The sequence below is a fragment of the Perognathus longimembris genome, chromosome 3, assembly GCF_023159225.1.
Source record: "Perognathus longimembris pacificus isolate PPM17 chromosome 3, ASM2315922v1, whole genome shotgun sequence".
In the NCBI taxonomy this organism is placed as follows: Eukaryota; Metazoa; Chordata; class Mammalia; order Rodentia; family Heteromyidae; genus Perognathus; species Perognathus longimembris.
Window position 1 is genome coordinate 112535609 of NC_063163.1, and position 23865 is coordinate 112559473.

At 45.0% G+C, this 23865-nt stretch overlaps 1 protein-coding gene across 2 annotated transcripts; it reads right to left on the reverse strand.

Moving 5' to 3' along the window:
* Positions 1-2221: 2221 nt before the first annotated feature.
* Positions 2222-22849, reverse strand: Pou2af1 (POU class 2 homeobox associating factor 1). Of its 2 annotated transcripts, none has more exons than XM_048343808.1 (5): positions 22599-22849; positions 7606-7736; positions 7063-7105; positions 6716-6978; positions 2222-3409 (listed from the first exon to the last, which is right to left on the reverse strand). In XM_048343808.1, the coding sequence occupies exons 1-5, from the start codon at positions 22612-22614 to the stop codon at positions 3095-3097; spliced, it is 768 nt and encodes a 255-aa protein (XP_048199765.1). In that variant the 5' UTR covers positions 22615-22849; the 3' UTR covers positions 2222-3094. The 2 variants fall into 2 exon arrangements, with proteins under 2 accessions (XP_048199765.1, XP_048199764.1); XM_048343807.1 differs by lacking the exon at positions 22599-22849 and adding an exon at positions 14088-14180.
* Positions 22850-23865: the final 1016 nt, after the last annotated feature.

Here is a 23865-nt window from a genome sequence, read left to right on the forward strand (position 1 = left end):
CACAAAAAAAGTATTTGGAGTGGCAATTGACTTGAGATAATTATTCCACGCTATATGCACAAATCATAACAGCATTGTATGTCCCATAACTATATAATTATAAGTTGTTGATTTATTTTAAAAATTAACACAATATGTATCAAACAGATGGATAAAATCCCTTCTGACAGTGAAAGCTGTCAGACTAACTAACAGATTAAGAACATTAGCTATGTTTCCACCCAATCAAGAAAGCATTTGAGCAACAGTCTATCTCAATAAGTCGAAAAGAGAAAGCCCCAGTGTGATCGATCAGCTTGCAACATTCATACAAATATTTAGGAGCAGATGATACAGAGTCTCCCAACTTAATCCAATGCAACAAGGAATCATTGTGTGTCTCATCTTTGACTCCAAAACGAAGTCAATTAATGCAAAGTAAGGTCTCCCTGGTTTCTGATGTCAGGAAACTTGTGTTTAGCTTTAGAACATGTCTTCAAACTTGCGTTTGGAATTGGGCACAGCTTGATATCCAGGATCTTAGAACCACTTGGTTATCAGATACTTCTTTTCCTTTTCCTTTTTTCTTGCCCCCTCACCTGGGTACTACTAGGACTTGAAGTCAGGGCTTTGTGCTTGCTAGGCAGGCACTTGAACTATGTTGCCAGCAAGTTCTTTTTGCTTTAAGCTATTTTTCAGAGTGAGTCTCCCATGTTTGCACAGACTAGCCTTTGACTATGGTCCTCCTACCAATAACTCCCATGTAGCTGAGATTGCAGACGTGAGCCACCACACCTGGCTTTTATTTTTCTTTTTGTAACTCAGAAATCCATCAGGAAAACAAGCTTCCCAGGTGCCTCCAAAACAGCTCTTCCTCTAAGGCTTGGTGTTGGAAATGACATTGTCTTCTGTTTTACTGTGAATCTTGATCCTAAAAGATGGGTTCATTTGGACACGGTAACACATACTCCAGATGGCTTTTCAGAGTCATCTTTGACCTGCCAATAGTAGGACTTACCCCTGGATGGACAGCCAGCATTGTGAGAAATTACTCATGTAACACAAATAACAGGAAAAGCAATCGGATTAAAAGATTTTCTCTCAACTCTCTGATCCCCACTGTCTTGGAGACCAAGCTTATTTGGCCATGCTCATGTTCTACTGGAAGAAACACACAGCAGGCACACTGGGAACGACTGCTTTTATCTCCTCCTGAAACAGATCAATTTGCAAAACCAGCAAGACTGGTGTAAACTCTTCCTCTAATCACACTGTCTGACAAGGGACTGGAAGCTATGGGGAATTAATCTGATAAGATACAAAACTCTTTGGCACAAATAAAGTCTATAAATCTTTATTGAAAATGTTTCCATCTTACAGAATAACCCAGGAAGAAACCCCGATGGACTAAACTATAGCCAAGACATCGAGCCTCAAGAAAAGAAGGGCAAAAGACACCATTGGGATCCTAGCAAATCCACGAAGTATTTTCTTTACTAGTTCTGTCAACTTGAGCTCCTTTGTGGATGTGGCCTCTGTGTCTTCTCAAATCCTCACCAGATGGAAAATCTTACATAGTGGAGTTTTTTTTTTTTTAAATGGGCAACCAGGCTTTAACCAAACAGAGCCGAGACCTCCCCTAACCTTTGACTGTTTGCCCTAACTACCAGCGGAGAGGTGAATTTATCATCTTAGACTCTGTCTTAAGGCTTTGAAATGGAAACATGTCTGAATTAAGATAATTCAAAGATAAGTGTGCAAGGATTTGAAGCAGATAGTGAGAATTTGGATCAAAATAAACCCATGGTGGGGAAAAACAATGTAAATTCATCAAAGAAACTGTCATTTTCAAGTCTGTCCATTCTGTGCAGATTGCACAGCTCAAGTATCTGTCTTGTGGAGGCCATGGGTGTCATTAGCAGGCAATGTCCCAGCACATGGGCCTACAGCCACCATCAGAGCCGAGTGTCTGAAAAGCCTAAATGCTTCTCTAGTAAGAATAAAATAAGGGCTGGGAGGATGGCCTAGTGGCAAGAGTGCTTGCCTCATATTCATGAAGCCCTGGGTTCGATTCCCCAACACCACATATATAGAAAAACAGCCAGAAGTGGTGCTGTGGCTCAAGTGGCAGAGTGCTAGCCTTGAGCAAAAAGAAGCCAGGGACAGTGCTCAGGCCCTGAGTCCAAGGCCCAGGACTGGCAAAAAAAAAAAAAAAAAAGTAAGAAGAAGAAAAGAAAAGAATAAAATAAAATGTGAAGTGAAATCTAATGGTTCTCTAGCTGAGGCTCTAGAAAAGATGGTGGGAGAAGCACCTTGGCTCTACATAATGGCGGCTTAGATGCAATGGAAGATATAAAAGGAGCTCACATAATAGCATTAAGTATTCTTGCAAGTGTCCTCAAAAGCAGCTACACAGCCACCTCTTAAAGCAATCGTTTATCCAAGATTACATCCTTCTTAGTAACCAAGTAAGCTGGAGCTCAATCATTCCTCTGCCTCCCTCCTTTCCCTATAAAACCCACACACACCCTCCACACACACACCCTCACTCACCATGCGTTCCCATCCCTGCTCTGTCCTCTCGCTGACCTTGCCCCTACCCACCCCTAACCCAGCACTGTGCAGAGTCCCAGGCCTTGAGGCTGACTGGAAATCTGGCCAACGCTGAAAAGAGCAAACAAAGAGCAACTGTAAGAACCAACAGCTCAAGGCCTCTGGCCTCAGGTCTGCCCTTGGTGGTCGCATCCAGGGGGTGCCGGCCGTGCTGGTCCCCCACAGGCATCGCACACATCTCAGAATGACAGTGGGAGTCAGCCTGGGACAGTTCTGCAGTGTGCTGCTACCACAAAGCAGCAGGCACCAGAAAGAAGGGGACTATTTCCAGAAATGGGATGCCACGGCAACTCCACATTTTGCATAAAAGATTGTGATTAATAGCCCAGTTCCTATGCAACGAAAACTGGAAGAAGAAACTGAAGCAAAGGAAAGAAAATCAGGCAGGAAATGAAGAGAGAAGCAAGGGAAGGAAAGACTCCAATTGTAGTTCGGGCTAGAATGTGTAGCCCAAATCTGGCTCATCTTAAAATCCTAATTTCAGGGAAAAGGACTCTCAGCCCTAAAATCCCTCCACGGAGAGAGTGTGGTTGAGCTCGTAGGCATTGCTATCCTCTTCCTCCAAAAGCAACTTGTCGATGGTCAGGGAATTGACAGTTCTTCTGGGGTCATCCATGTCCTGAAGGACCGGCTCAGGGATAGAGATGGGGAGCTGGACAAACTGAGGCCCAGGCAGAGCTGGGGCTGGGGGCTGGTACTGCAAAGTGGAAGTAGGCAATGTGGAAAGGGGCTGAGGCCATGGGAAATAGGTGAGGGGCGGCTGATGCTCGGGGCCCTCCAGCTGGGGCCCCACTGTGGGTGCTGCGGCACTTCTTGTCTGTAGGGGAAACACAGGACCAGTGGTTAGCAGGCCTGGGATACTCACCTGCCCTTCTCTGCCTCTTAAGGATCTCCAGCTCCCCTCAACTCTGCCCTTCTGTGGTTCCTCACTCTTTGCAACTCCACCTCCTTTCTCCTGGCTCAGGACATACTCAGTGGTGTCCTATATGTCCTAGCTCATGCTACTACCCAATTTGGAAATTGGATTTTTTTTCTTACCTGTAAAATGAGATAGGAATAGTAATGAAGTCATAGGGATGAGCAAATTCAAGAGGATTCTCTAGGTTTCACTGAATATAAAATGCATCCTGATTTCACAGATCTTAAAATGTGAAAAAATATACGTGTCATACAATGAATTTGTCATTCAACCCAGTAGCTATATCTTGAAGATGGCTGCTGTCATGCTCGGACACAAAGGGAGTCCTGGCTCCACACAGAACTTTGGCATCCTGAGGTCCTTGTGGACCAGTACTTCTCCATCACTTGCCATCCTTCTGTTAGTGACAGCACAAAGAAGCCAAGCCATCAAACCTGACAGAGATTCAAGGCCTGGGTTCTTACTATTCTTTCACAGTTGAGAAAAGTAGATAAAGGGGGACGTTGTTGCAGAGATGGATGTGGATGAACCAAAAATCTTCCCCTGCTAGCCCTACCAACTCCAACTGTCACTGTGTTCTGAGAGCAAACCATTAGAGTCATTGAAGACAGTTGTTGTTGTTTTTCTCCCCAGCCCTCTGGGGGTCTTGTTTCAACACAGATACTGGTCCAGGAGGTCAGGGTGGAGTCTGGGATTCTGCATGTTTAACCAATGTCAATGTGGCTGATATAGAGACCATAGTTTGAGTAGCAAGGCTTAAAGTTGTTTTGCCATTGAATGATGGAGCCCTTGAGTGAGGAGGGCAGGGAGAGGATTCCCACCATCTGAGCTAGTGTGCATGCTTCACTTCCTCTTCTTGCGTGTGGGCCTGCGCTTCCCAACCCAGCATCCTGAACTGCCACCTGCCAGGGTCCCTGCTCGGGGAGAGAATGATAGAGCAAACCAGCTCCCAACTCAGGTCTTATCTCTACAAATCAGGAGTGATCACTGTTGGTTCAAGCCAGCTTTGATGAGTGAATTTACACCACGACAAAACAAATAAATTATTTCTGAATGAATACAGTTTGTTGGGTACACAGAGCCTTTCAAAGCAGAAAGTAGGAATGATCAAAGGGAATAAATAATGAAGAAAAAAAACCTCAGTAATGAAATGGCTAGGAACCACTAAGTCCATTCCCCCAGGCCTCCAACCACCTGAGGAGGGTGCTGAATGACCCCCTTCCTACTCATTGTCATCAAGACTGAAAAATTGGTTTGGTGTGAAGTGTATTCCTCCAAGCCCGCCAGGAAGGTGCCTGGAGGCCAGGAGCAGGTCCCTTGGGAAGACACTGGGCCTGGGGAACCAAAGCAAAAACCATCCATGAGGCCCCAGCTTACTTCCCACAGTTCCCTGGAATAGACTTAGGTCCCTTTAGGTCATAGGCCTTTTCTCCCCTCAACACTTGTGAGAGTCTCCTTAATGGTCACACATAGTCACCATTCACATTAAACTAGGACTCCCTTTCTCCATTCCTGGGAGTGGAGACTTCCTTTCCTACCTAGTAGTTGATTGTGGTTGCCCTTGGTTGACATTGCAGGTACATTTTGATACAGTGATGATAACTAATATTTATTTACTGCTTTCTGTGTGCCAGAAGCCATGCTAAATAATTCTACCTGCATTAGCTCATTTTATCCCAACAATAACCTCCTTGTTAGTATTTCCATTTTTACAGCTGAGGACAATGTGGTCTGAGAGATCAAGTCACTGAGCCAAGGATAATGAGTAAAGAGGTAGAGACAAAGGCGATCTGACACCACAGTCAGAACTCAAATACGTTACCCTATAGGTGGGTGTAACTCAAAACTAGTTTTCTAGAAGGTTATATCACCTTTTACCCAGCTTAGATGTCTTCCAGCAATTCCCACAGCTAAGTGCACCATCACGAAGTTATCTGGACTGAAAGGAAAGACCGGCTCGGCTGGATAGCCATGTACAGCTCACCGGTTCCTCCTTCACTGAAAGCTTCAGTTCATCAGAACCAAGACTCCCTGCTTACAGAGGAGCTGGAGATGTTCAGGCAGAGAGGCAGGAGAAGAACTTCCCAACCCCACAGAGCACAAAACATGACAAGACAGGCATAAGAAGAATTTGTGGAGGCTGGAAGTGTGGCTCCGTGGCAAAGCACCCCCACCTCCCAAGTGAAAATATCCTGGGTTCAAACCCTAGTATCACAAGGAGGAGGAGGAGAAGGGGGAAGGAGGAGGAAGAGGAGGGGGGAGGAAGGGGAAGGGGAAAGGAAAGGGGAAGGGGGAGAAGGAGGAGAAGGAGAAGAAGGAGGAGGAGAAGAAGAAGAGGAGGAGGAGGAGGGGGGGAAGGAGGAGAAGAAAGGAAGAGGAAAAAGGAGGAGGAGGAGAAGGAGGAGGAGGAGGAGGAGATGGAGAAGGAGGAGAAGAGGAGGAGGAGGAGGAGGAGGAGGAGGAGGGGAAGGGGGAGGGGGAGGGGGAGGAGGAAGAGGGGAAGGGGAAGGGGAAGGGGAAAGGGAAAGGAGAAGGAGGAGGAGGAGGAGAAGGAGGAGGAGGAGGAGGAGGAGAAGGAGAAGGAGACAGAGAAGGAGACGGAGGAGGAGGAGGAGGAGGGGGAGGAGGAGGAGGAGGAGGAGGAGGAGGAGGAGGAGGAGGAGGAGGAGAAGGAGACAGAGAAGGAGACGGAGGAGGAGGAGGAGGAGGAGGAGGAGGAGGAGGAGGAGGAGGAGGAGGAGGAGGAGGAGAGGAGAAGGAGACAGAGAAGGAGACGGAGGAGGAGGAGGAGGAGGAGGAGGAGGAGGAGGAGGTGAGAGGAGGAGAAGGAGGAGGAGGAGGAGGAGGTGAGAGGAGGAGAAGGAGGAGGAGGAGGAGAGGAGGAGAAGGAGGAGGAGGAGGAGAGGAGGAGAAGGAGGAGGAGGAGGAAGAGGAGGAGGGGAAGGGGAAGGAGAAGGAGGAGGAGGAAGAGGAAGAGGAGGAGAAGGAGGAGGGGAGGAGGAGAAGAAGGAGGAGGAGGAAGAGGAGGAGGGGAAGGGGAAGGAGAAGGAGGAGAAGGAGGAGGAGGAGGAGGAGGAGGAAGAGGAGGAGGAGGAGGAGGAGGAGGAGGAGGAGGAGGAGGAGGAGGAGGAGGGGGGGTAATAAAGTAAGCTGTTTCTAACAGGATAGCATGGGTGGTGACGGCTCTGCTTCTACGAGACGTACCGTGACATTAGTGAGGAGTGGCGGGGAGGCGTAGGTCAGCACTGAGGAGGGCCCCACAACTGTGTAGCTGGGGCACATGGGCTGCACATACATGTCTGCTGAGTAGGGGCAACTGACAGCTTCATGGGACACATACTCCGTGTAGGGCGTCCAGGGGGCCAGGGGCTGGAGGGCGGCCGGGGCGGGCTGAGAGAGCCAGCCAGCACACAGGGCTTCCTCTGTCACTGTGGAAGCAGAGACCTCCATGTCGAGGCAGGACGGACCTGGGGTTATAAAGGAACATGAGCAGAACTGCAGGAGGGACCAAGAGGGTCCTCGAGGAGAGCCGGGCTGCAGGGACCTCTTACCCACTGTGGTGTACGTCGCCAGGGGCTGGTGGGGAAGCACCACCTAGAGAGGAGAACGACAAGGGCCTGGGGTTAGCCAAGGCCTTTGAAGGATAGCAGAGCAGCGGGGAGAATCTACCCAGCACTCACACCAAGCATCACCACCTGCATCCTTGACGTAACCGTGCTTCCCTGGAGCAAGAAGGCAGTGCACCTAGGGAACTGGCCTCTTCCTCTTCCCAGAGGGAACCCAACTCACGCTAGGGCGAGTATCCCTGGCTCCCACGGGCCTTGACCGTGGCCTTGTTCAGCTGGCTGATTGAACCAGCTCCACGCTCTCCGACCCCACCAGCTAGTCCAGACCCGTCCTCACAGTATCACCCAGAGGCGTCCCCACTGGGGTGACAGTGGCCACCCCCCCTCCTGCTCACACATGTACACACAGACATTTGCACAAGCTCACACCCACCTGCATGCATGCACAAGCACATGCACCTCCCCAGGGATGTACACACACACACACACACACACACACACACACACACGTGCCGCAGAAGCTCTCACCGCAGTCGGGGGGACGGCTGTCCCATTGCTGGCGTGGCAGCGCTTCCTCCTGAGCAGCTCCTTCACTGGCTCCTTCACCCGGACCCCTTGGTATGGCCGGGGTGGGGCGGGGGCTTGCTCTGGACTTGTGGCTGGCAAAAGCAATGTCACTGGAACTCATGGTCCTTCTCAGACAGATTCCCCAACCCCAAGGGCCCATTTCCTGCAGGATCTGTCTATTCTGGCTTGAAGATTCCTGGAGTATTTCTCCTGGTATTGTCCCTCTTCCTGTACCCAAACCTTCTACAACGTCCCTGCACTCACATCATGAAGGCCCAGCCCTTCAGTCTAGAACGGAAAAGGCTTCACAGTGGGATTGGAACCCACTTCTCTGACCGGTTCCTACCCTAACTACATAAACTCTGGATGCCGCAAGAAGGCCTATGTGTACCTCTCTCTACGGTCCCGCATGTATCAGGCCATTTCGCATAGCCAGGATTTTCTCCCTTCTTTTTGCCTGGCAGCCTATAGACTTCTAGATCCCCAACTTCCCCAGCACCCCCAGATCTATTGATATTTACATAAATGGCAGCAGAGGACAGGGAGGCAGTAAGAGCAGAGAGCACAGGCCTCAAATCCTGCCCTTGACGCATCTAACTGCATGGTCTTGGACAAGCTACTAAACCTCTCTGTGCCTGTGAATCTGCACTATCTTGCAAAGGAAAGTTGTGGAGTCACCTGACATGGCAACTAACAAGTGAGGTACATTTGTCAGATAACTCGGGTACAGAGCAAGCTTTCTATAAATTTATGGGGGTGGGGGTTGTGGTTTGGGTTTGGTTTAGTGCTAGGGATGGAACCAGAGCTTCCCATATGGTAGGAAAACACTGAGTAAGCAAGCACCCAATGTATCTTCAGCCTGCTGTGGAGTAATTATCCATTTTGACGTAGATTTTGAATCCAGTTCATAACTAGATTAGGAACATCTCAAGGTGAGCTGTTGTATCTTATTTCTGTCTAATCTCCCCAAGGTGCCAGTCCACTTGCAAGAGGCTTAGGGAGTGATTGTTGTTGATCAATCAGTTGGGTGACTCCTTAGAATACGCTTTCCATTCACCTTCCCCTCAGCTCTCCTGGACCTCTAGAATGAGTGCACTGAAGCAAGTGGCTCCCAGGTTTTTGGTGACTCCCAGGACCTGGGACAATGCTCATTGTGTGCCCTGTGGCCAGACCGTATCCACTTTGCTGCTAGGAGAAGGTCTCCTTTCCCAGTTGTTATAAAAGACAAGAAACCCATGCACCAACCAAAACATGAGGCAGAGCTCAGGCCCTTCCTGGCCTGAGCACACCAAACTAGCCAAGGCTGCCCTGTGGCAATCCTCCTGGGCAGATGCAAATTGGTCTGGAGCTGGACCCTTGGAGTGGAGGATTGGGTCTAGGAGGCCAAAAGCACTAGTCCTTAGGGCTCACATAGAAAGCTCATTATCATCCACTGATAAGGACCCCAGAGACCCGGCTCTGAATCAAAGTCCCCGGAAGCCTGGGTATCTGTGAAACCCGGAACCGCAGTTCTACTTTGGCTGAACTTTGCTCAGTAAATACTCAGTTGATAAGGTTTTGTTCCTGATCCTGCATCAGACTTCACTTTAGGCTCTAGGCACCGCATGGCCTGGCCTAGAAGTCTAGCAGGCAGGGAGATTTGGCCAGCACCAGCAGGATTTGAAAAGTAAACCGTAGAGACAGACGGTATGAGTCAGGACCCCAGTTTCTCAGGTGAGGCTTCAAATCCATCTGCAGGGGTTCCTCATCTGGCCAAGGAGTAGAATCAGCCAGAGAGTGACACAAAATTCAGATACCCAGAGCCCTGCTCCTAGGAGTATGAAGCTGAGGGTCTGCTACAGGAATCAATATGGCTACAGATTCCTCTGGTAATTCTGAAGGTGGATTAGAAGCACCTTGGTCTAACAGTTCAACCATCCTGTCGTGTTCCAGTAGGAGTTACCCTGATTTTAAATTCCCCCGTCATAACAGGCAGTCTTTGCTGGTATTCATTCTTTTAGGCAGGTAGTCTCTGGCCTTGTGGATCTTGTGATCAAACCAAGAAGCTAAGCAATAAAATAGTAATGACAGTCACCAATTAGGTAACTATTATAACTTGAGAAATTCAGGCTCATAAATTATATAGCAAGGGGAACCAATCTAATATCTGTGCCCTGGTATCCCCTTTATCTTTGTTTTAAGCAGAAATGACAATAGTCTTGAGAGCAAATAATCAAACCTAGACTGTTGCTCATATTTATTTAATAAGTGGGGCCTGAATTTCCTCATCTATACAATGGGAATAATAGCTTTTCCCTCACACAATTATGAGGATTCATGGGAACAATATATAGGGAGTTTCCAAGGCCAGGTTCAGCATATGGCAAATACAGCACAAGTGTTATTTTTCTTCCCTTCCTTCCATCCTTCCTTGAAAGTGGTAACTTTAGAGAGCTCTTCCTCCTACTCAACCTGCCTTATGGTCACAAGCACCATCATAAATGTGGTCCTTACATTGCCCTGTCATGGAACTCACCATTCACCAACCACCCATAAAATGAAGATCATACAGTATGTATGTTGAGTGCATTGAAGACTACATGGAAAGTGCTTACCACAGACTATCACAGAGTATCAATTCAGTGTATGTGAGCCACTGCATACTCCTGAATGGTATCTACCACCAGCATCTAAGGACCTAGTACATCTACCTCTGAATATCTTGAGCATTTCTAAACATTGCTATGCATTTGTTTTCTTTCTGCCATTTCTCAGACATGACTTTAACCCCTAAGTCCTTGCTTCTGTACAAGTTCCACTCACCATGTCTCTGAGTGGTGTTCAGCACAGGGCACAGACCCTAGGTGTAGCTTAATGTGGCATCAACCTCTGACAACAAGATGACTGTCATAACCGGTGAGACTCAGGTTGATTTAGTACATAGCAAGAGGAACCAACCTAGTATCTGTGCCCTAAGAACACCTTTATCTTTGTTCTAAGCAGTAATGACAATGGAATTGAAAGCCAAAAATTACATCTGGGTTGCTGCTAGCTGGTGAGAATATTCTCAGATTGATTTAATGACTTTGGTCCCCCCTCCCCCCACATCGCTCCATTCTTCTCAGGAGCATCTGTAGTCACATTAGTTTTCTTTTTTATATATATATATTAATGTTTGGGCCCCAATCTTTTTTTTTTTTTTTTTGGCCGGTCCTGGGGCTTGGACTCAGGGCCTGAGCACTGTCCCTGGCTTCTTTTTGCTCAAGGCTAGCACTCTGCCACTTGAGCCACAGCGCCACTTCTGGCCGTTTTCTGTATATGTGGTGCTGGGGAATCGAACCCAGGGCCTCATGTATACGAGGCAAGCTCTCTTGCCTCGTGAGGCCATATCCCCAGCCCCATACATTAGTTTTCTTTACAACCATATTCCTCAACTTCCACTTGTCTCTAGTTCAGTTTCCTGCTATTTCTCAGGCACAGGGTACAACTTGAGGCACTGTATACTAGGAGAAATTTGGGACTTGGGGTTATGTGGGGGTCTGAGCACTGTGGTCACCCTTTTAATTCAGCTGGGGGACAAGAAAGGCTCAATCCCACATGTACACATCTCAGTCCAGATCATAAGCAGAAACATCGATGATGACTCTGCTCTGATCTGCATGTCTACTTGGGGGAAGAGCCCAGAGGCATCTCAATCCCACTCCTTTCCAGGAAGTAGACACACCACACACTTGGCTAGAAAAGAACTAACTGGGCATTTCCAGGATCTTGTCAAATGAGGGCTTCCTGCCTCCTGTTGCTTTAAAAATCAATGAACAAAGATATCTTGAGGGAGGTGCTGTAAGCACAAGGTATCACCCTCTAACATCTGCCTTCCTTGGAATCCAAGCAACAACAGAGTACAGGCAGAGCAATGCACAGGTCCACAGCTCTTCCGATTGCATAAAAAATTCCTACGGCTCCCAAGGTCCCTGAGACATTGTGTCTACCACCAGCTGCCCGGGAATCCTATAACTGACTCCACATGGACAGACAAGAGTTAAAGATGCTTTGGAGTGTCTTTGCACAGAGCCCATGAAAAATCAGAATCCAAAGCCTCAGCACAATTCCCAAAGGAGCCCAAAAGCCAAGTGGATTTGCAAGTTTTAGTGCCTTTCACACCAACCCATGTGAAGCAATGATTGGCATTTCTAATTCCACAGTAAATATTGGGCTCCCAACCACCTCCAGCACAAGAACTGAGCCCCAAGTACAAATCTGAAAGAGGGAGCTTGTCAGAATTACCTCACCTTGGGGATACTAGATCCCTGCATTGAGCTCACAATTGAACTGGAATATTTTTTAATGAAATTACTAAAATAATTTCTTGGCCAGGCCCAGTGGGCTCAAGCCTGTAAGCCCAGCTACTTGGAAGTTGGTGATAGGAAAGATCATGATTTGCAGTCAGCCTGGGAAAGAAGTTAGAGATCCCCATCTTGACCAACAACAACTGGGCATGATGGTACACATTTGTCATACCAGCTACAGAAGGTGAAAACAGGAAGATCACAGTCCAGGATGGCCCAGGTATATTGCCCGAAGGTAACCACAGCAAAAGGGCTGAGGGCATGGCTTCAAGAGGTCTAGGGCTAGGCTGGGGATATAGCCTAGTGGCAAGAGTGCCTGCCTCGGATACACGAGGCCCTAGGTTCAATTCCCCAGCACCACATATACAGAAAACGGCCAGAAGGGGCGTTGTGGCTCAGGTGGCAGAGTGCTAGCCTTGAGCGGGAAGAAGCCAGGGACAGTGCTCAGGCCCTGAGTCCAAGGCCCAGGACTGGCAAAAAAAAAAAAAAAAAAAAAAGGTCTAGGGCTTACTTAGTGTGTGTTGAATCCCAAATACCACCAAAAAGATTCTTAAATAGTAATTCAAAAAAAAGTATCCAAAGAAAAGCAAACAGATCAAAACAATAATACAACAGCAGAGATGATAGATGAAAGGCCAGTGTCCTAAAGACTAGAAATTTGTAGTCATGGATTACGTACCCACAAATCCTGGAGACTTCTCACAAATTCTGCTGAGGCCTAAGGACCCTGTAAATATTCTTGGGCACCCAAAATGTCCATCACCTGGAAAAATCTGTCTACCTAAACGTGAACCCTTGGCCTTCAATAGGAATCTCTGTTTGTTTTGGGGGGGGTTTTAGGCTGAGACATTCCCCATATTGCCCTTCCCTACTACTGTCCATCTGTTGCCAGCAGAGTTTGGGGAAGGCTGAAACAAAGACACCCATTCATAGCAAAATCCACACATTTGACCCTAATGAGGGCTTCCCTTTTCCAAAGTGAGCAATGTGAAGACCTAAAAGTATAAAAAGCCAGAAGAGATGTTTCAGTTCCCCCTGCTGCACACCCAGACATGCTACACAGCACAAAAATAAGAGCTCTGCAGCTGCCATTCCACTGGAGGGTGCAAAGCACGACAGAGACAGGCCACGTGTGGTCACCTCACACAGAGCCTTGGCTGCATGGGGAGGAATCGGTGCTCACTCTGCACCCAACGGAGGGATCCGAGAAGTCTACTGATTTAAATGAATATGGCGCTCTAGTTCCCCAATGAAGACACAATAAAATATCACTGAGGAAATATGCAAAATTCTCCACACTTGTATATTTAATAACCCCATGCAAAGCACATCCATGCCACACAGTGCGGATGCAAGTCAGACAAAGAGGCAGGTCACCCGGCACTGGTCACCAGTCATGTTTCTCTTAGGATGACTTTAAAAGAACCCATGCCCAACAGACATCCATTCTCTCTAACAAGCCACAAGAAACTTGAGACAAGACCCTTCCCGAACACTACTTGAAAGACTGGTTATGATCCAGGATAATCATGTTTCCATCACCTGAAAACCAAAGGCCAGGAACCTTTCCTCCCATCTTAACAGTCCTGCCAACTTAAAACTCTTTCTATTGCATTTCAGCCACACCCGCCATTTTGAAAGATTAAAAACCACTCTCCTTTCAAAACTCCTGCACAGATAGAACCTGGAAGGATGCTGGATCCAACTCTTCTTTATATAGACCAGGTATGTGGAATAAATGAGTGGGTAAGATCCATGTGTTTCTTAGCCTTAACTCCCAGGAACTCCAAAATAACGACACTTACACTTACTTGCATTACGTTCTGTGGCTTACAAACTGACACAAATAATTTCCTAGGAGGCCTTGCCACAACCTCTGAAATAGACAGGGAGGTGTTCCATTCCCCTCCATGCTCTGACTGATGAAAAAAAAAAAAAGAGAGAGCTGCTCAGAGCTGCTCAGTGACTTGCCCAACATGAATCACAGTGCCAACAACCAAATTCAGGACCTCAGATCCCAAACATAATCCATTCCTGAGCCACCACCTGCTTCTCCTTGCCTAGAAAAATCCTATTTGTTACTCTGAGAGGCACTAGAGGTTAGTCATCCAATGGTACCTGGGCCATTCTTCATCCTCCTTCTTCCAGCTGGATTCTGGGCTTGGCTTGCTCTGTTCTTGTCTCCCTTCACTGTCATTTCCCTCAAGCAATGGTATTTCTCAGTGGAGTAGAGAGAGCCCCCCCACCCCCACACCCCGCCCTGACATACACCCAACTTTTCAGCAGTCTGCTCACGTGAGGAGTGACGAGAACTGAGAGGCTCAAACAATTCCCCTCAAGATTTTATTTTAGGTATTTATTGACTGAAATGACAACAGAGAGGTCCAATCTGAGAAACCAGCTGCATCTGCCTGCCTTTTACAGAAACTGGGGTCATCAGAGTGGAAAGGGTGCCTATTTCAGATTCACTATGTCCCCAGATAGGGGTGAAGACCAAGAAGCCCCTGGTAGACCATGCACTAAACTTGAGTGGGAAATATAGACATTGATCAAAACAATTGTACAAACAGATCTAGAATTATAAACCATGGCAGAGTTGCATCTGTTTCACCATTGGAATGGACCTGGCTTGTTTGATTGCTTTCCATCCCATCTGATTCAGGAAGGCTTAAATGAAAAGCAAGCTGGCTGAGAGATAAAGAGAAGGGCAAGAGATAGTCCTGTTCGCTCCCCAATATAGAAAGGCTAATCAACAGGTCAATTTTTGAGGCATTTTTCCCTGTCCTTACTCATAAGAAACCCATGAAGACTGAAAAGATGACCTTCTCGAAAAGCTTCAGAGCTCCATAAAGACCAAGGCAGTATGTTTCACAGCAATTACTCTGTAAACTAAGAACCTGAGATTAGCTATCAAGAATCTTGCCGAAAGACGTATTGGTCTGGCCAAGGTGGTTCACTCTCCCCTGAAGAACCCCAGGATATATTTATGGTACAAAAAGAGAAAGAAGCATGAAAATTGGGAAGGTTATGAATAATCTGACCTCTGGGTATTTACTAAACTGCTGTATTTCAATTTTTTAATGAAGTTCTACAATAGATTTAGTTCAAATAGAGAGGATTATGACAAGACAATTGTGTGCATCAGCCTAGAAGTGCTTGGATTTTCTTCCCAATGTTAAGGTGCTTCAATGTTTCAAAAGAACTGAGGTGAGAGCCTGATTATTGTTCCTCAGGATTCACATCCATAGCTTTATTTTCTATAACATTTATATCATGGCTTAATTTATCAAGATAAAGGCAGTTTCATGATTCAATCGATACACATAGAGGCACATACATAGAATAAGATGATGAAGAGAGTTGATTTTCCTTTTATATCTTTCTTCTTGAGTTGCTCCTATTTTCAGCTCCTTTGCCCCTCTTCTTTCCTTTCTTTTCTATCCCCTCAGTATTTCTCAGCCCTAGAAAGTTTTAACAATCTTAATTCTCTTCCAGTTGACTGGCTCTTTCCAGTGGATTCAAAAGTAATGCCTCTTTTTAAAGGGTGGTCCCACACCTGGACTGTAGATTATTCTAGTTTATAATTCTTCAGCTGCCAGCTCTTCCCAGAAAGTGTACTATTGAAACCACTACTAAGAAAAGAAGGCAGCACATTGTTGTTTCAGTTTTCAGTATCATTAGTGCTATTTCTTGCATATTTCAAGTGTCATTCCCCTCACAACTAGTGTATAAACATCTCAATCCAATCTTGTGAATTAAAACACAAACACAGATTTCCCAGTCAGTACAAACTTTGCCAACAACCCTCCTTACAAAGTGGTAAGGAAAGCATGGCCAAGTTAGGCACCAAATGGTCAGCTTAGCTATCCCCATCAGGCCTGACACTGATGACTAAAACTCCATTATGAATTACAAGGCCATTAATATGTGTCCTGTCATTTCACAAGAAATGCAGAACTCAGAGAACACACAAATTGTAATCTATAACTAGCCCACATAACCTTTGTCCCCAGAGGTAGAAGGAGATAGAAAATGGGAAAGTAATACTAGTATCTTCTATATGTTGTATATTTGCTTAATGTCAAGAATAGTAGTAAATGCCTACCATAATTCTATGAAGGTAAAACCACACCCATGGTGTATTGATAAGGAGATGGCAGCAGGAAGAAGTAATAGGACTTCCCAGCCCCACACACCCAGTCAGGCATAAGTGTAGGACTCACACTTGGGACCACTAGACCCAGAGGCTAAGATTTTAAATCTACTAGCCACAAACAAAGATACCCCTCTTTAACTTGAAAGAAAACTCTACTCATTATATCTAGCTCTACACACGCCAGACTCTTTCAAAAGTCTAGAAAGTTCAGGAAGAGGGAAATCCCAAGGAGGCAGAAACAGTGGCTTCCAGTGTAGACTTCCATTAGAGCTGCCTGGGAATCAGATAGACTGGGTTATTAGATAGGAAACTGAAATCCCTCTCTGAGCCTTCTATTGACGTCTTCCAAGATGTCTGCAATGGTCAATGGAGGATGTCTTCCTCCATAAGTAAACTGAAACACAAGTTAAGCTCATCAAAAGGGAATTCTCAAGACCTGAACAGCTACCCACAGGTTAACGCATTTCATTTTGCCATAAGCCTTTATCTAACATGGAAGGTCTGGGCTTTTACAAAGAGCATCACCTAAGCCCCAGGAAGGAATCAGACTTCATGATGGAAACAGGGCAGCTTGACAAGTCAGTTCTTAGAATAAATATCACTGCAAGTGAGTTGCTAGTGTAATCTTTAAGCTTCCCTTTCCTCATCTTTGAAAAAGACTATACCAGAGCCTAGCTGTGGAGTTTTTATGAGGATGGAGTGAAATAAATAGTACATTCAAAGTATGGCAAAGATTGGCAGTTGTCATACCCAACATCTGCTTTGTCCCTTTTTTAACAAGCCCTGCTTTATGGAGGCTGGAAATAGGCCCGGCTAAACAACTCTTTTGTTCCCTCCTATAGCTGGGAGTGGCCATGAACTGTCAGAAGACGTTGTGCATTGGAGGGGGGAAAGTGGGAAGGGGTAAGTTGCAGTGATGGAGAAGCAAAATTCTTTTGTTTCTCCCTTTGCTTTTTCTTTGTCTGAAGATGTGATAAAGATCACAGATGTAGCCCAAGAGTTACAGCGGCCACTATGAAGAACCCTTGAGGACAAAGCCACACACCAAGAACAGCAGATCAGAAGGATAGAAGGTGCCTGAAGGGGCTAGGAACATGGCCTAGTGGCAAGAGTGCTTGACTTGTATACATGAAGCCCTGGGTTCGATTCCCCAGCACCACATATATAGAAAACGGCCAGAGTGGCGCTGTGGCTCAAGTGGGCTAACCTTGAGCAAAGAGAGGCCAGGGACAGTGCTCAGGCCCTGAATCCAAGGCCCAGGACTGACAAAAAAAAAAAAAAAAGAAGAAGGTGCCTGAAATATTGTTGGCACTGTTGAACTACATATTGTTCTGAATAGCCTCTTTTGAACTTTCTTTTATGTGAGAAAAAGTATATTAATGACTTAGCTAAATCTCTGTCAGGTCTCCCCAAAAGTAAGCCAAATTTTCCAAAAGAGTATTTTGCAGATTATATGGCACAAAATAAGTACCCATCACCCTGTAGCTGCCTTCATCCTTATCAGTATATAGTAACATATAAAGACCAAAAAGTATATTAAAATCCGCTTATTTGAATCTTCAGATAGGAATTTTCAACCTTGACTCCACATTAGAATCACCTAGGAATGTATCTGAAAATCTCAATGCCAAAGGAAATTGAACCAGAAAGTTCTGGGCTGGGACAAGGGATTAGGGCACTCCAATGTGTCATCATGGCTGTAAAGGACTGCTCTAAGCACATGGAAAAATCCCTTCTATCAAATCAAGGACTTTCTCTCTAAAATGTATTTTATAAGCACTTGGAAAAACTAAGAAACTAGAACTGGAAAAGCAGTTCAAACAAGTTCAGTCTCCTTACCTTTAGTAAGTAAAAGGGTAGTTTCATTTCATCAGAGACCCACAGTGGTTAAGTGGCTAGCCAAAGACTCAATCTGATTGTCGACTGGAAAGTGCAGTTCATGTCTCTAGTGGGCAAGAGTGAAGTCCTAGTCCACAGTCTCCTGCAACTAGGACAAGAGGGCTTCAGAGAATTTCCCCTCACCCATGCACTGGTAGCTCATGTAATCCTACCTATTCGGGAAGCTGAGATCTGAGGATCCCGGTTCAAAGCCAGTCCGGGTAAGAAAGTCTATGAGATTCTTATCTCCAATTAACCACCAGAAAACCAGAAGTAGAACAATGGCTCCAAGTGCAAGAGCAGTAGCCTTGAGCAAAAAGAGCTCAGGGACTGCATCCAGGCCCTGAGTTCAAGCCCCACAACCCATTGGGGAGGGGAGGAAGGATAGAGAATCTCCCCTTCGTACCAGCCAATCCCATTTTTACCAAGAAATTCTCTCAAAAAGTGAGAAAACTAGAATATTACTAAATATTTCATGAAAGTGAAAACTATACTAATGATCATAATTAATCAACCAACTTTGTTTTTGTTGGCTTTAAATGAAAAATTGATGGACATCTTCATTTAGTCAGAAAAAAAATGAATTTCTTTAGAAAGGAATCAGAAAGAAAAAAACCTTTGTAATGGGAAAGTTAAAAGCAAATATTTACAGAACTTGCTAATGAATCAAACATTCAGACATTTAGTGAATGGCATAGACAATCTCGATCTTTTTTTTTTTTAACTCACAAAAGGACAGATTTCCAGGTGTGAATTGGAAGAAAGTTGTACATTTTTCTGACTCAGTAACTTTTTGAGTATGGGGAGGATAAATTTGGCATTTTTCGTTGGTAAATATAAGAAGAAGGAAGTAAAATATAGAGCTTGAAAAACATCTGCTCTTTTGCCAATTAAATCTGTATGCTTTATACAGCCTTGATTTCACCTGAACAAGGTGCCTGTGAATTTATGTCTCTCCTTAGGATTCTCTTTGTCCTGAAAAGCATGGACTCTGAATCAATGCACAAACTTGATGAAGTAAAGGTGTTTATTGGGCTCATTAAATAAGCAAAGGCTGTAACACAGAGCAGGAATATTAGAGCTTGTCCACATATTTAAAATTACTTCTGGTTCACAGATGTCTCTGAGTTTATGCAGGAAATTCTCAAGTTCAGAAAATATATGTATATTTCACATTTTCTCTTTCACTGCCCTAGAAATATGTTCTATTTAATGGAACCCTAAAATAAATCCTTAGTGCAGAGTTTTGTAATGATGAAAATTTTGAGATCCTAATTTATCTACTTGTTAAACTTCTGTTTTGTTCAAGTTTTGTGAAAGCAAAGCCCCATCTGTGCCATAATAATTTCATAACTATTTCCTATTCTGAAGGTACCTCCTTGGGCACTAGAGTGAAGATATACCACAGTCATCACCAGCCACCCAACTGAAGAATAACAATTTAATCTGTTTTTCACTATCATGTAGATCTTTCCCTAATGAAAGGAACAATGAAAAGCAGTTGTCTGATTCATTCTCTTTTTAACCAAGTGTTGAGTTTATTATACACAATTCTTTTGCTTGTAAGGAAGAAGCTCAGTTGGATTCATTTTTCAGCACTAACCAAATTATCTTTTCTACAATTGATGCTAACATTGTACAAGCCCAGGATACTAAATAATATGGGGAAATGAGTGCCAACCATGTAAGACCATGTAAGACCAGAGCTTGGCCAGCCTTTCTATAACTAGCCAAATAATGATTATTTTAGGCTTTGTGCACTGTACATTCTCTGTTCCAACTACTCAACTCTCATTATAGCAAAAACAGCCCTAGACGATATGCAAATAAATAGGCATGGCTGTGTTTCAATAAAACTTTATTTATCACAGGCATCAGGCCCAAATTGGTACATGAACTATATTTGCAGACCTTTGGTTTAGACCCTAGATCCTATCACTCAAAAATAATTTTATAAGGGTCCTTTAGTTGTTCTATTCAAATTGTCAAAAAGCACATCGATTAGAAGGAAATTGGCATAATCCTGATGAGTCAATAGGCTGGTAGAAATGTCCAGTGGAAAACACTAACTTATCACTGTCACTGCTTATCAAGGAATTAAATATCACTTTACCAAAATTCTCCACTTTCATTCTTACAGTGAGGAAAACATTAGAATTCCCATTTTCCATATTCTGAAGAATATGAAAAGCCAGCTGTCAAACCCAGCCCGGTCTTGCTCTGACATCCATGCTATTTTTACCGCATTATTATTTGTTGGGTGGATGCTAATTCTCACTTACATGGACTGAGAGGACGGAGTACAGAAGAACCCAGGGAGAGAATCTGCAGGTCAATTCACTTCTTTATCCAATTTTCTGGCTAAGCACATCTCAAATTCATGGCCAGAAAGATCCACTTCTCTATGCCAGCAGCTCTAAGCTCTGTCATGTTATCTCTGATCTTAACCAAAACCTGCGTTCACATTTAGTCCACAAACAGGGGTCATGGGCCAGGCAGAGAGGAGGCTACACTTACAAAGTAAATGTTTTCCTAACCCTTTCCAAAACCTGGGGTACAGTCATTTCAGCTTATGCCTCGAGGGTGTTTTCTGAAAAAAGAAAGTGCCTTTTCAGCACTCTTGGTGTCTAATTTCAAACTTTGCCCTTCCATGGGGTGATTCGAAGTGGGTTGATGCTGCCGCCTTGTTTTTTACTGGTTTTCCCACAGGGTATAGTCACTTAGGTGCTAACACACAGCTTGGGTCTAGGGGAAAGGCATAGATCCAGTGTGAAAGGTCTTTCCTAATTTTCTTTAAGACTCTAAAGGACAATTAAAGATAATTTTCATGTGTGCCCATCTGGACATGTGAAAATGTTCACCATAGTTTGTCCATTAAATGAACTCACACTTGGTCTCTTTTACAATGGAGTTTTGCTATATATGGCTAGCCCTAGGGTGTGCATAAAAGCATGTCCTCCAACAGCCTCTTTTTGTAAAAAAGAAAAAAAAAAAACTATTCATCTCTCAGGAGACATGAGAAGAAAACCAAGAAGAGAACATGGCATTCTGGGTATGGAGTGAAGTATCCTATAATTCAGATGCTGAACAGAATCAGAGCTGTTAGCATTATGTTGGTGACACTATTACTTACTAAGGACAGCTCTGTAAAATTGGGAAGTTATTTTACCCACATTTCAAACTGATTTTTTTTAAAAATCCCTAAGAATTGAACAAGGAGTTCACAGAAAACCCAAATAATTCAACTATATGTGAAAAAAGCATATGGTTGCTTAGAATCCCCCAGTAAAGACATGACGGCCCATCAACCCTCCGGCCCATAGCCTTTCCAATAATGTCAGCTCCCATTGCTTCCAGAGACAGGACCCTTCTCCATCTTCCTTCTGCTAGGATACTCCTAATTATCCTACAACAAACTACAGTATTCCTAATTACCCCGGGAGAAGTCCATAACTATCAAGTCCATATTCAAGTTCTGTTTGTTTCTCAATGCATCTAATATCTATGGGACTTAATAACCTGAGAAATTTTTACTCCTGTGACTCACATATTAACAAGCTCACTTTCAGAGATTTTCCACAAGAAACAAATAACAACAACAAAAAATGAAGTGGTGGTTACAAGTGACATTTTAACTAATGAAGTTTATATTTTCGGTTATACTTTTTTATAAAATAAACTCTTTGTGGTTTGTTTTTTCTATAAACCCAGATTCTTTTACATTAAGTTTACATGAGGTGTGGCATACCTGAACTTATCAAAGGAAATTTTAAAGAATTAAGAACCTTAAAAACAAACACAGAATAACTCTGGGCAAAACTTCTTGCTGAAAGAACTGTGTTTACCTCAAGACAGTAATGAATGTTATAGATTATATCACTTCAGTTATTAATAACCTGAATCTCCCTCCAATCAGCAGAAAGGAAAATAAAGTTCACAGTTGTTCCATTTGATTCCAAGGATAAACCTCAAGGTTAATGACAAACCTGCTACCCCTTCGCAGTGAGAGACACAAGCCTTCATAGAATGAGAGCAACAGGACCCAACAGAGTGAAGACTTGACTTCACACAAGCAGGTTTCCACCTAATCCCAATGCATCCACAGAAACACACCACCTCTGATAGAAAGCTAAGCAACTCAATGAGAAACAAGCCTTCGCCATTCAACAACAGGAAAAAAAAAAACAACAACCAAAAAGCAAAAGACTGCCTATAAAAATAAAGTTCCTCATGTGAAGAACTGCAAGAACTGCATACTTTCCTCTCCCAGCCCCAACCCCATGTCACATCTGGCTTTTATCTTATGAATCATAAACTGTCCTTTCTTCCCCGTGATTCATGCACAGGGTGGAGATTGATGAGCTGTCCCACCTTGGGAACGCCCGTTTGTTCCCCTCTCATCTGGAAAATCAGCATCACTGCTAACAGGTAGGTTTCTCCATCAGGTGCCATCTCGCCCACCTCACTCATTTTGGAACCCAGACCTCTGCTGTCTCGTCACCCACTAGCTCCCAGCTCCCAGTCCAACAAGGTGATCGCCCAGAGCCTCTGCCTCTGTTTACTTGGCTCTGACAGCCACGGCCAAAACCACTTACATTTTTGCCAGAGCATGGCCTGTGACAGGATGTTGCCTTTTCTCTTTGAAGCAGACAGTTTGGCTTCTTTACTGTAAGACCTGGGTGTGCTTTCCTCCAGTGGAACCACCGCTTGCTTTGAGGTTGTTTCCTGGGCTTTTTAAAGGCCTGAGTTCCCGCTGTGTGGGGCCGCGTCATCACATCCTCCCGCCTCAGGCGCGGGTGCACTTGTTCTGCGCAATGCTGCCTGTCACCCCACTGTGTGGGGTGCTTCATGCATGGAGCCAGCCAGCGGGGACTAAAAACCCCACAAAACAAGAGGGCCCCAGCCATTTGCACACCTCCACTGACTGTTGTGAGAGCGTGAGGGTGTGAACACCAAGTCGCATCTTGGACCTCCTCATGGAAGGAGGCGCTCAAAAGACCCTCTGGAAAATTCTGGGTTTTCTCGGGTGTTCATGCAGAGTTACACACCACCAAGACATTGGCAGGACTTGGCCTGCCATGGGTGTCTGCTCAACAGGAAACGCAATTCCCAGGGGTCACTGATTCTCGGCATGGGAGGAAACACCTGTCCGTCTTTCAAGCCTCACTAAACAGCCTCCTTGTTCTTTTAATATTGCTTTTCTTTTATTCCATTTTGAAATTGGGTGGCCCTTCCTCTTACCCCAGTCCCCTTCAAAGTGGCAAGACTCGATCATGCTTCAATACGGAGGTTTCACTGATTCTGATGGCTAATATGCCCACAAGAAATGGCCAACGCACTCAGGGAAGAACAGGAAGGAACCCGTACTCTTTCAATGGGGTTAGTTTCTCAAAGGAGACTTGTAGTCACACTAAGAAACCACTGAGAGAGGGTCTCTCTTCTACTGTTCCCCCTTGATTAACCAGAAGCTTCTCAAAGGAAGAACATCGAGTTCACCACCAGTAGTATATAGGTGTGAGGCTATAGGCTCCTTCCCAGTTTGGAGGAATTCTGCCGCTGCATGTCTGAAGTCCATACACTCAGTTACAGCAAACCACCACCCCCCCTCCATCAGTTTGAGGCCAAGAGTAGATGTCTATAGCTTCCTAGAGGCAGGTCTGAGGCCTTCCTTACTGTTCTGCATCCTCAAAGCTATTTTGCTCCATAAGATCAGTCTCTGACCATGCTATTCTCCCACTGAAGATTTCACCTTCTTTCTTTAACCACAGAGCTGGGTCATATAAACTCCCTCACAATGAAGTCCTTACCTTCTTCCTAGCCACTTCCCACATGCTACCTCCTACCTGTGATTTCCAGTGCCTT